The 12,833-nt window shown below is 47.7% G+C and overlaps 5 protein-coding genes across 5 annotated transcripts; 4 read left to right on the top strand and 1 right to left on the bottom strand.

The window, feature by feature from the left end:
- Window positions 1-189: 189 nt before the first annotated feature.
- On the bottom strand, window positions 190-2,997 carry lreA (uncharacterized protein; the record flags this gene model as incomplete). Its single annotated transcript, XM_016741045.1, has 4 exons — window positions 190-1,646; window positions 1,698-2,136; window positions 2,190-2,284; window positions 2,361-2,997. 4 exons carry the CDS (start codon window positions 2,995-2,997, stop codon window positions 190-192), a joined length of 2,628 nt encoding a protein of 875 aa, XP_016593806.1.
- A 649-nt stretch (window positions 2,998-3,646) lies between these two features.
- On the top strand, window positions 3,647-4,978 carry PEX2_037690 (putative RAS small monomeric GTPase; the record flags this gene model as incomplete). The annotated part of the gene is made up of 5 exons (XM_016741044.1): window positions 3,647-3,701; window positions 3,915-3,929; window positions 3,984-4,439; window positions 4,500-4,735; window positions 4,901-4,978. The coding sequence occupies 5 exons, from the start codon at window positions 3,647-3,649 to the stop codon at window positions 4,976-4,978; spliced, it is 840 nt and encodes a 279-aa protein (XP_016593805.1).
- Window positions 4,979-6,933: 1,955 nt separating this feature from the next.
- Window positions 6,934-7,983, top strand: PEX2_037680 (uncharacterized protein; the record flags this gene model as incomplete). The annotated part of the gene is made up of 3 exons (XM_016741043.1): window positions 6,934-6,987; window positions 7,107-7,204; window positions 7,272-7,983. The coding sequence occupies 3 exons, from the start codon at window positions 6,934-6,936 to the stop codon at window positions 7,981-7,983; spliced, it is 864 nt and encodes a 287-aa protein (XP_016593804.1).
- A 1,644-nt stretch (window positions 7,984-9,627) lies between these two features.
- Window positions 9,628-10,728, top strand: PEX2_037670 (aldose epimerase family protein; the record flags this gene model as incomplete). Its single annotated transcript, XM_016741042.1, has 2 exons — window positions 9,628-10,124; window positions 10,230-10,728. The coding sequence occupies 2 exons, from the start codon at window positions 9,628-9,630 to the stop codon at window positions 10,726-10,728; spliced, it is 996 nt and encodes a 331-aa protein (XP_016593803.1).
- Window positions 10,729-11,716: 988 nt separating this feature from the next.
- On the top strand, window positions 11,717-12,808 carry PEX2_037660 (nicotinate-nucleotide diphosphorylase (carboxylating); the record flags this gene model as incomplete). Its single annotated transcript, XM_016741041.1, has 3 exons — window positions 11,717-11,872; window positions 11,948-12,003; window positions 12,079-12,808. The coding sequence occupies 3 exons, from the start codon at window positions 11,717-11,719 to the stop codon at window positions 12,806-12,808; spliced, it is 942 nt and encodes a 313-aa protein (XP_016593802.1).
- Between the last annotated feature and the right edge of the window lie 25 nt (window positions 12,809-12,833).

Below are 12,833 nucleotides of genomic sequence, written 5' to 3'. Positions count from 1 at the left end.
AATTTCAAAGACTGCATATGAAGACATGTGCGAAAGAAAGATGCACCCAAAAATCCAAGCGCTTAAAAGTATAGCAGTGTCAATCTCGACAGTCAAAACGGAGGGGTATCAAGAAACCAGCCCTCCAAGCGGAGAAGGAAAATCAATCTATAAAAAGAGATGAACAAAAAAAAGTTGAAATACTCACCATCAGTCCACTTTAATAGACGAAGAAGCGGCAGCCTGCGCTTGAGCTTGGCCACGGATTTGCTTCGCCCATCGCAGACCACAGCTATTGCAAAGATCCCGGTTTCCACTCGGACCACGTCGCCACTCGGGGGTGTTCTTTGTGTTGCACATGGCGCAAAATTTCTCGACCGCCATAGCGCCCTGCTTGCGCTTGCGCTTCCTGCGGCGAGCCAGCAGGCGTTGCAATTCATCGCCTAGAGTGCGGTTCTGCTTCTCTAGCTCGCGCAGCTCGATCTGCCAGCTCGATCCGCGGGTGGGATTGAGTTCGGTAAAGAAGGTTGCTGGGTCGGCAGAGGGTGATATGCTGCGGTTGCCAGTGGGCAGACCGTTGAGACCGATAAGGGTTGATAGATCGGGCATGCGTTGATCAAGGGCACCGTACTGCTGGGGCGGGACGGGGTTATCGACAGTAAGGGTTGTTTTTTGTGCAGTGCCGGTAAGCGTGGCGAGACTGTTGTCTTCGGCGGCTGAAATGGCAGTGGCGGACTGGGGGAAGGGTCGAGTAAATCGGATCTGGGCGACAAGGAAGGTCGGTTTGATTCCCTTCCGTGCGTCACCCGTGTACAATGTGGTATGTGCTGAAATGTAATGGCCTTTCTTATGCAACATTTGGTGTTTGAATGAGGGCAATTCATCTGTTTCTTTGCCGCTGCCTGTAAGGGTGGTCATGCCAGCTCCTTGTCCACCACAGGCTGCCTCTAGGGCTTGCGTGATGGTGGCAGTGCCACCAATCTCGGGCTCCATAAGTTCCTGTATGCCTTTACCGATTAGTTCGTCAGGCGAGCGGCCGAGCACCGGCTTCACCTTGGTCGTGACGAACAGAATGACACCAGACAAAGAAATCTTGGCCCAGACGTCATTTTCAGCCAGCGCAGCGGATGAGCCCAGGCGGGCAATCTGATCCAAGGCGTAGACAGGTCGTGGGCGGCCGGTCATGACAAGATGCCTCCGTCCCCGATTCGGGTCGATATGCCACGCGCCGTGACTCTCAAACCACATATATCCTCTGTGCTTTTGTCTGATACGATACACGACACTCACTGGAGCAGTTGTCGTGATCGCCCGCAAGTCGCGCATTACAGGACCAATATCACTGGGATGGCAGATGGTGGACAGAGTCTTGTCGACTAGTTCGACCGGATCGTACTCTAGAATCTTGTGGCAAGAGGGCGACAGATACAAGAATTCACCGTTGAATGAAAGCACATGGATCACATCATCGGTATTCTCAACCAGAATGCGATCCAGATAGTGCCGGTTGACATCATTGCCAGCTGCACTAATGGCGCTGAGAATGGTAGTCACTTCGTCATGGCCATATCGCAACCCCAGGTCTGGTCGTGAGGAGTATATATCTGGTGGTGGGACTATATACTGTGGCAGCTGATCGCGCTGATAGTTAATGCTATAATTACCATCTATACAATGTTAGTGAGTGCACTCGCCACGAAGAATGCAGCAAAGCATACCGGGATTTCTCGCCCTCACGGCATCTGGTTTTTCAACCAGATCGATCTGGAATCCGACGTAATACCGATAAACATCCGAGTCCCACTGGATGGGGATCATCGTGATAAGATTCATGAAGGGTTGTCCACCCTTGCGGTAGTTGATTATACTAGCCTGGATCTCACTGCGATCGTCGATGGTTGACCGTAGCCGATATACAGTTTGTTCATCAACAAAGGTGCGCTTAGCGCCAGCCTTGATCTTGCCGTCGGGCGTTTGAAGAAATCGACAATTCTGACCAACAATTTCATCTTTAGTATAGCCGGTTAGTCGTTCAAAGGCCTCTGATACATAGACGATTGGATGATCCTCCATCAAGATATCACACATCACAAAGGCGCATGAAAGATCGACCGCGCCAATGTTGATTTTAGGCTTGGGCCGCATAGCCACACGGCCCTGAACAAGGTGAGTATATCGTCAGATCCTCTCCATGGAAATAAAAGACATACCAACGCTCCCAGAACGTCAAAGCCAGTTGTTGAATAGATGCCGGTATGTTCAGTGTTGCCAATCTCGGGCTTTTCCAGCCCCGGCGAGAAATCCTCTGATTGCGCGTCCCAGTGTCAGTGATACTATGGGCTAGAGTCTAGCGGGGAGTGTTAGACACAGACACAACTCACCTTTGGCAGCAACGGGCTTCTTGGGCTGGATAGCTACCGGTTGGGATGCACGGTACGGCTGGCCAGAAGGCAGGCGGCGCTCCGGAGGTTGTCGCTGAACGCGCTGAACCTGCACTTGTGCTTGTGCTTGTGCTTGGGCCTGCGACCAGTCACTCGTGCGACCTGAAAAATCGGAATCCTCAAAATTGGCTGTCGAGTCGGTGGTTATATCATATGGTTCATTGCGTGCTGGGTGAGCGGGCTGGGAATAATGGGGTATCGTCATAGAGGGTGCGAAGGGTGGGTATGTAGACTGAAACTGTGAATGATCCATCTGCGGAGGCATCCCCATGGTGGTGGCCGGGTAGGTGGCTGAAACATCGTAGGTGTAGGCGTTGGTGGCGTTCATGTTCATTGGCATAGAGATACCTGAGGTCGGAACCCCGTCGTATGTGAGCATGATATTAGACCTGGGTCCTTGTAGGTCCGAAGGCTGTGCTCGTGCGAAGTTCTGGAGAGGTAGATCCGTATTCTGAGGTAGCATAGTACCGAAGGCATAATTTCCGTTGGAAAATGTCGTATATGAAGGGTTGGGTGGTTGTGATGAGTCCTGATGTTCTTCATCATATTCCAAGTTGAAGGTGTTCATGTTGGTCATGATTAAAATATTTGTGGCCCAGACCGAGTTCCATCGCCCCGCGGAATGACAACCTGGACAGACGTGAAAGATTGCGTCAAAATATTGTTATTTGTGGTTTTATAAAAATGAGTGTGTTCGATATTTGTAGAAGGGAGAGAGGGAGAGGGAGAGGGAGAGAGAGAGAGAGAGAGAGGAAGAGAAACACAGAGGACTTGATGTCTCCCAAGTACAAATGTGGGGAAGCACTCGCCAATAGATCTCTTATACGGGGAGATTTGACATTCTCTTCAGGATAGATCAAACTGTCTTTTATATATAATATTTAATTCTCTTTCTCTACTCCGTATTTCTTTCTCTATTTCTATATATTCTAAAATGTAGAAATCGTGTCCAATGTGTCCAATGTGTCCAATGTTATACATCCACTCCCATAACCACATCAATGAGGCAAACCCCCATAAGATGTATCACAATGACAATTATAGACCGATTCATCAATAATATAGTATTATTAGGTACACATCTACGGAGTACAGAGGTAAGAAAGATATTAGAGCAATAAGAATTATAGATAGTAAGCTATACGGAGTACTGATAACCCCCTATGTTACTATATTAATAACCCCTGTCAACCCATTCCCCATCTCCCCCCTCTTCACTCTCTCCAATGTCCATTGGCCATGGACAAGATCTCAATCACCATCTGCGGAGATGGTGGATGTGGTATGTTGCTTCTCTTGTCCCCTGGGAATATCCTGACTCCGTGATTCGGTGCCATGTTTCCGGGTTTCGCGCGATCGAGATCTGATCAGATCGGGATGCAGGCAAATCCTCCATCACCATGCGGCTGGTCCGTAGTCAATGGGTTCACGAGTGAGGAACCCCCCTGAATCGACCTTGAATATTTTAACACTAATCTCTCTCAATTTTTAGATATGATCCAACTATCGGTACGGAGTATTGCGCGCCCATTCCGATGCCATTCCAATTCTAATCGGGCCCAGAGGATTCCTACTCCGTTACCCGCAACGTCGATGGCCACCCATACGTTCTTTCCATCACCGATACCGCAGGCCAGGAGGAGTATCGTGGGCTATGGTCTGCCTCGACCCTGAACTCGGACGCCTTCCTCCTAGTGTACGATATCACCAATCCCTCGAGTCTTGAAACGCTGGATCATTTCATGGACATGATCGATATGGAGGCGGAACAACGCGTTGAGGACAACCAGCGACTGCGCCAGGAGTTGGGAAAGAAATCCGGAGGTTTAGGAGGCGTAGGAGACATAGGCCAGATTGGCCTGCCACCGCCGGTGAAAATCGTCGCGGGCAATAAATGTGATCTCAAGGATAATCGCGTGGTGACATCCCGCGACGGACTCGAATATGCGCGCAAGCATGGCTGTGGATTTATGGAGACCAGCGCTCGCGAGACGGTCAACATTGAGGAGACCTTTGCCCGTATGACATATCAGCAAGAAAGAGAGAGAGAGAGTTGAGCTAATGACTGGATAGATCTAGTCCGTCGCGTTGTCGAAGCTCGACGACTTCATGACCAATACGGTGCACGTCCTCCCCAGTGCGCCGAACCATCGCACAATGCCCTACCAACAACCGCTGTAGATGCGATTGCAGGCGAGACCCGATCCCGTCGAAGTCGAGCGTGGGAGTTTATTAAACGCCGGAAGACAACGGAACCAAACGGCAAACAGGGTCAGGAACAGAGTGAAATCCAGAACGAAACCGAAAAACACAAGGTACCTCGTCGAAAATACTATGGGGGTTGCTGTGTCTGTCAACTTTGGTGCTTTCACTGCTCTTGTTGATGGATAATTGAGATTGTATATTATTAAAAAAAAAAGATGTAGATTATACTATACCCCTTGTGATATATATTTTTTGGTTGGGCAATATCTGTGTAGCAATTGACTTGGGGGGAGGGGAGGAGGGAGAGAAAGAGAAACATGGAGCAAGCCAAAGCCCACCTTCGGAGTGAATAGGGTGAATAGCGTGAAGAGCGTGAATGGACTCGGAATACGTCTCCGTTCAAACGGTACGGGACATGCTGCTCGATGGAGAGAGTTCCCACGGGTTGAGATTTGAATTTTGAGTTGAATTGGATTTGATAGGATTTGATAGGATCTAGCCTAGGTCGTCACATATTTCCAAATGCGGTAAGTATTGAGCTAAGCTTTGTGAACTGCACGGAATATCAGCCGAGGGAACTGTGTGAAACGGGGGAAATAGGGAAATATAGGAAATAGGAAATATAGGAAACAAGGATAGAAACAGGAGAGAAGGAGAGAAACAGGATACGTTCTAGAAAAGTGGTCTAGCCCATGGATTATACCGAGTACATACAAAAAGTAAAGAGAGATCCTAAAAAGGGACATAGTTCCTTATTGGGCAATGAACAGAATGGTCACGTCATGGACTTTGTCACCTTGACCGGGGTAACAATTGGTAATAATCCTGTCTAGGTCATGAATCATGCTTTGAAATGACCTCGGGATGATTTCTTAATGATTGTTAATGTTGAATGTTGTGTATCTATATACTTAATTCTTAATTCTTAATACTTAATACTTAATACTTAAATGTTCTTAAATATACAAATCTTGGAATAAGTATAACTAACTAGTTAGTTACCTCGGAATACATGTACATAATATAATGAAATCTCGGGTGCAACATGCAATTCGGCATGGCCTTGCCGATTTTTGATTTTTTGATTTTTTGATTTTTAATTTTATACGCTCTTAATAGTAGGGTTATGCTCAGATATGCCAAGAATATGAATTCATATTTTATGCTTCATTCTGTTCTATTTTACTATTCTACTATTTTGCCATAGATTCTAGATTCGATATTCTATGTTAGAGAGATTCCCAGGGAGATTCTATTTCTAGATATGTTGTTTCTTCAATCAAATCAAAAATAAAATGTGTGGCCGGAAATGTAGTCCACTCGGATATACGTCAGGTTTAAAGTCTCCGAGCTCCGTCAAGCAAATGCCGAATCATCCCTGTATTTTTTCAATGTATGGGATTGTATTGTATTTTATGATCTTCGATCCGATCCCTTTATGCTCTCTCTGGGAGAGAGAGAGTTCTAACTCCGTTAGACATCCATGACTCTAATAAAAAATAAAAAATAAATAATAAATAATACAATAAATGATAAAAAGATAAAAAGATAAAATAAATTCCTAAACTAGAAAGGCCCCCTCTTTTTCGTGATTCCTATATATGCACATCTACTCCCATGGTGACCTTGGAGGTTACTTTTCATGAGTCTCTATTACTTCACTCATATATTACTTCTCTTCCCCATTACTACCTATACTCTCTATTATTTTTTTTTCTTAACCTTCCTATCTCCACGGTCCCAAGGATTCCCTATCTGCATCCGTCTACTTTATTTGAACTTTCTTTTAATGATCTGTTAACATCATTATATCATTGACCCTCCACTTGACGTCGATCCTACTCGGTACTGGAAGTATAGCTAAGGGTCCAAATCCCCTACTATATTCACACACACACACACACACTCTCTCTCTCTCTCTCTCTCTCTCTCTCTCTCTCTCTCTCTCTCTCTCTCTCTCTCTCTCTCTCTCTCTCTCTCTCTCTCTCTCTCTCTCTCTCTCTCTCTCTCTCTCTCTCTCTCTCTCTCTCTCTCTCTCTCTCTCTCTCTCTCTCTCTCTCTCTCTCTCTCTCTCTCTCTCTCTCTCTCTCTCTCTCTCTCTCTCTCTCTCTCTCTCTCTCTCTCTCTCTCTCTCTCTCTCTCTCTCTCTCTCTCTCTCTCTCTCTCTCTCTCTCTCTCTCTCTCTCTCTCTCTCTCTCTCTCTCTCTCTCTCTCTCTCTCTCTCTCTCTCTCTCTCTCTCTCTCTCTCTCTCTCTCTCTCTCTCTCTCTCTCTCTCTCTCTCTCTCTCACTTTTCGACTTCATAAATCATGGCAGCTCGCCAATCAACGCCAACCTCCGAGCACTCGCATTCTGACAGCAATGTGCGTAAAAGAGTATGCAAAGCATGTGATCGGTGTCGTTTGAAGAAATCCAAGGTATGTATAACACAAAAAAAAAAAGACGAGCAATCGTCCCAACATACACTGACCCCCCCGGACAGTGTGACGGATCCAGCCCTTGTTCCCGTTGTCGTGCAGATAATGCCATCTGTGTCTTTGGAGAGCGCAAGAAGGCGCATGACAAAGTGTACCCGAAGGGGTAAGCTAAATAGCTATATTCACAAACCCTAAAGAATCCCCCACTAACCAGCTGTCTCTTGATATAGATACGTTGAGATGCTCGAGCAGCAACAGTCATGGTTGGTCCATGGTCTCCAGGAACTCTACCGACGCAACATCGAAGGCGAAGGCTGGCCCGGCGAGCAGCTGAAACTCGAACCCAATGGTCACCCACTTACTCACGACTTGCTCATGCGCCTTGGTGCCCTGGACGGCTCCAAGGGTGAGCGCTTCGAAGAAAACCCCGAATCCCTCCAGCAGGATCTATGGCACACCAATGCCGGCATGCAACGCCAGGAGTCTTCCGACGGTGGCTCTGATAGCCCCCAGTCACCAGTGCCCCGTTCGCGCTTCTCATCCGATGCTTTCTCCCAGCAGCACATGCCGCCCACGCCGCCAACATATAGTCCCACGACACGTGCGCCCATCAAGACCGAACCTCAGCCTCAGCCTCAGATGCCCACCACTCCACAATTCGTCCAGCCCATGTCGATGCAAGGGGTGGTCAACCCATTAGCTTTGCAAGGTCCACAACAGTGGCCTAGTAACGGGTTCAATCCTTTCGATGAGATGGATTTGATGTCCACGGCCGATTACTCCAATATGCCCTTTGACGACCAGCAACTATCATCGCCTATGTTCAATCGCCAGGTGCCCATGAACTGCTTGTCTCAAGGGTCATATCTTGATTCCAAGAACGATTATGAGGATTTCAACCAGTTCCTCAATCCGAATCCCACAGAGATCACTTCGATCTGAGCCCTTGTCTTTTTTTTTTTTGGAGGGGTTACTTTCTTTTGGACTCTTTTTTTTTTAACGCCGTATGACGTGGTGCATGTATACTATACATGTTCTTTTCTTTTCTCTCCTCTGGGGCTATTTTCCCCCACAAGGTCTCTTTTTGACTGGATTTGGGCGCAATTGGGATCCTAATTACTCTGTACAGTGAATCGGTATTTCGGGATTTGGAGTTTGGTTTTATTTTGTTTTCTTTATCTGGAGTTTTAAAACGGGGAGGTTTCAAGGAGGCGTTTATTCTCTTAATTCCAATTGAAGTTTTTGGGGTGTCACCGTTACACCATCCGAAACGGGAAATGATCTCATTCGATATTTTATATGCTATATGCTATATACTCTCCAGGTTTTTTTTAAGGTACCAGGAGAAGATCTGAAGAGATCCGGAGGAAGATGCCGATTTGCTGCTCTTTTAGGGCTTTCCAGGGATATGGGATCTGACTAAGATGTAGACAGAACGGGAATAACTCGGGCTCCAAGGAGTTCTTTTTCTTTTCTTTTTTTCTTTTTTCTTTCATCTTCTGATTATTGATCCTCTGACTCAGCGGATATCCGCCCGCGGGTCTTACACAACGATTTTCACTTCCGAATCTCCACATTTTGAGCGATTTTTGCTGCTTACGTGAGTTTTTGCTTTATAAGGCCCCGGGGGCTATCAAAGTCGCCGAAATCCCGATTTGCCCTTATGGGTCAAATGCTCCGATACAAAAGTTCTGTACTCCGTACAATATGTTTATGTTGTATGTTGTACGGAGTATGTACATCAGAATTACGCAGTAGAATATCATATAAACTTAGAGGTCGTATAGGTATTCGTTTATCGTATTCGGTCTCGCGCTACCCTAACACAGCCCCAGGTATCAATCTACTAGGTCAACTTGGCCTATAAACAAGAAAATGCCTGCCTAATACAAATGCCAACCCAATGCCAATCCTCTATTATTTAGGTACCTGTCAATTATTAATCCTCAAAACCTTGGCATATCTCCTTTTTTTTTTTTTATCCTTTTTTTTTCTTTTCAGGTGGGCCGACACGAGTCCGGGGTATAGATCCCTTCGGACGCCGGGACCCCGTTTCCTCCGACCGGATGCAGGATTACCCTAACACCGATGTGCTATCTCCGCTTTATGCGTGATATTTTGTTTATTGTAGTTCCGTGTAAAGCTCTGATTGGAGAATACCGATTCAATACATGGACCTTACGGCCTTGTGGGATATATGGGATATATCTTTTAACCTTTTGATAATTTGATAATTTGATAATTATCACATTCATGGATATAATTTTGGGCCCAGCCCCGTTTTATATGGGAAGTCACGGGTCACGGGTCACGGGTTGACCTTTACCCTAAGGCTAATTCCAAGCTCTCTTTTAGCCTAATCACCTTAAACATCAAGGACCCTCTCAGAGCAACACCTCTTAATGCTTTGAATATCAACATTTATGCTAAACAAGAAATTGAAAGGTGTCATGTTGTCGGTGATTGATCCCGCAGATTGCGGGGTTGTAACGTCATGTCGACCAAAATGAATGTATAAACTCTTCTTTCCCCCACCATTCTCTCCAGGGAAAATAAAAATCAAAATAAACAAAAGCAAATCTCATCATGTCCGCCCCGGAACAAGCTGCATTTACCTTCCTACCTCTGGGCGCCATCATCCAAGAATTCCGTGTCGGCGGCAAGAATCTCGTTTTGGGTTTCCCCACGCAAGATGATTATGTCAAGCACAACTCCCCGCACTATGGTGCCACCATTGGCCGCGTTGCAAACCGCATTAAGGATGGTCTGATTCAGGACCTGAATGGCCAGAAGATCCAACTGAAGCAGAACAATGGCCCCAATTCTCTGCATGGTGGTGAGCAGGGTTGGGGTAAGCGCGTCTTTGACGGTCCGCACACCGTCCAGCGCAATGGCCACGACGCCTTGCTGTTCAAGTACATTTGCAAAGATGGCGAGGAGGGGTACCCTGGTACGGTCGAGGTGCGTGTGTGGTACACCGCCAGCAAGGAGGGCGATGCCAAGACCGTCCTGACGGCCGAGTACGAGGTGGAATTCACTGGTAACGAGTGCGAGGAGACTGTAGTCAACCTCACCAACCACAGGTAAAGACCCAGACCCTTCTCCCTTCGAAGTTGATGACGACATCAATCTCGAAAATTAGAGCTATTCCCCCCCCCCGCTAACCAAGCTTCCCCCACTTCTCATAGCTACTTCAACATTGGCGATGGTCCCGATATCTCGGGCACTACCGCCCAACTCGCTACAGCCGACTATCTGCCGCTCGATAGCACGGGAATCCCCTCAGGTGGGGTCGCTAAGTTTCCCCGCGACGTGACCACCCCGTTCACGCTTGCTGCAACGGGCGCACACATCGACGACGTCTTTGTGCTGGAGTCCGATCCCAGCAAGATTCCGCTAGACACTCGTGGCTTGCCGCTGCGCCGCCTGGCGCAGTTCAGCAACGCAAGCACGGGCCTGTATCTCGAGGTGCACAGCACCGAGCCTGCCTTCCAGTTCTACACTGGCAAGTATGTTGATGTACCATCGATCAATGGTGCGCCGGCACACCATGAGGGAGCTGGTTTCTGTGTAGAACCTAGCCGGTTTGTGAATGCGATCAACGAGCCTGAGTGGCGGTCCATGGTTCTGCTGAAGAAGGGTCAATTGTTTGGCTGCAAGACTGTGTACAAGGCATGGAAGGCATGATTCAAATGGGTGTAGCAAAAGAAGCATAGTACATACTCCGTACCATGAGACAAATTTTTTTTTTACAAGAGAAGTGGAGATTTGGACCAGCCTAGACATGTATGATTATCAAGGAACCTCGGTAAACAACTTTGTACGGAGTATACACATTGTAACACACATTACTCCGTAAACAATAAATCAAAATCAAATCCAAATCCAAATGAAGTGCCGAAGCTGACCAAGTTATCTCCGTCCCGGATCCTCGGCAGCCCGTTTCTGTTCCGATGAATTTCTTTTCTTTAAATCCGATGTTCTTTATATGACATCATGGATATGGATATACATCTCTAAACTAACTAAATACCTAACTGATACCCAACTATATGCTTAATAGGTATGTAGTATGTATAGTATGTAGTATGCATAGAAGTATACAACATAACAAGTCAAAGCAGTTCTCAATTGCCCTGACCCGCTCCCTTCGAGAAGAATCTCTTCTCCACTGGGAATGTCAAGCCCGTGACGATCCATCTTTTTTAGTGTGCCGTATTCCCGGAATGTGGAGCTATACGAGATTACTATTTTGTCTTTATCGCTGGAGTTACGGGTATATGTGATTTATAGTTAACTATATTTGTGGCATCTTAATAACGGGCCCCGGGGGCATAGCCATGACTACGCCCGTTAGCCTGGGCTTGTTACTCTTTCTGTACAATAACCATACCTATTTAGGAGTATATTTGGGAGTATATAAAAGTGCAAGGTGATATAATATAACTAAGCTATGAATACTCCGTACGGAGTACTCCGTGTACCAACAATCGAATGTACATTAGTATACTCCCACGTGACCTCGGCCACAATCGGAGACCGGGTCAACCCGAGCCTCTTCACCCCGCGCGGGGGAACTTCCTGCGAACTCGCAGATCAACATAAACACTGAACACTGAACTGTTCCAATCAAACACTTGATTCAAATCGCTTATTACAATCCACTCTACTGACAATGGCCTCGGCTCACGGAGATCTGCGTCATCTACTACCCGGCAACTACAAGCGCTTCATAACATCCTGGTTGGAAGAGGACTGCCCTAGCCTGGATTATGGCGGTTTTGTCGTTGGCGAGTCAGAGGGCGAGGCCCGACTACTAGGAAAGAGCAAGGTAAAGCAACCGACTTGATAATAAGGCATTCCTACCTATCCATGAGAAGAAACATTAACTGATCCACCCTCCCAGGGTATCGTCGCAGGCGTACCATTCTTCGACGAGGTCTTCTCGCAACTAGGCTGCACGTAAGTCTCCTAGCCCTCCACTCCTCCATTCATGCCCCACGCATAATCCCACGCTCACCGCTCTAACCCATCCAGAATCGAATGGCATATCAAAGAAGGCGAAACAATCACCCCAGTCCAGCACTGCGCAACCGTCCGCGGCCCCATCCGCAAGATCCTCCTCGGCGAGCGCGTAGCCCTAAACATTCTCGCACGTTGCTCAGGTATCGCTAGCAAGAGTGCCTCCATGCTCGCTGCGCTGCGTGCGCAAGGATGGCAAGGTATTCTGGCTGGCACAAGGAAGACAACGCCTGGGTTCCGGCTAGTTGAGAAATACGGGATGCTTGCTGGCGGCGCCGATCCCCACCGCCATGATCTGAGTTCCATGACCATGCTGAAGGATAACCACGTGTGGGCGTGCGCGAACAACCGGGCTGCGGCAGACGGCGGTGTTGCGGACCCGTCATCGATTGAGTCTATTGCGGCGGCGATCCCGCGCGCCGTGCAGGCGGCCAAGGCTACTGGTGGGTTCTCGACTAAGGTTGAGGTTGAGTGTCGGAGTGTGGAGGAGGCTAATGCGGCGATTGGCGCTGGGGCTGATATTATTATGCTGGATAACTTTACCCCCGAGGGGGTGCGGGAGGCTGCGGCGCAGCTGAAGCGCGAATGGGCCTCAAAGAAGGCTTTCTTGATTGAGGTGAGTGGTGGGTTGACGGAAGAGAATGCGCCGGCGTATGTCTGTGCCGATGTCGATATCTTGTCTACCAGCTCGATCCACCAGGGTACGGGAATCGTGGACTTCTCGCTCAAGGTATCGTTGCGGTAGATTGGAATGTACCATACAAAGTTTG

Source organism: Penicillium expansum, assembly GCF_000769745.1.
Source record: "Penicillium expansum strain MD-8 chromosome Unknown contig113, whole genome shotgun sequence".
Lineage (NCBI taxonomy): Eukaryota > Fungi > Ascomycota > Eurotiomycetes > Eurotiales > Aspergillaceae > Penicillium > Penicillium expansum.
This window is presented reverse-complemented; position numbering and strand designations above follow the sequence as displayed.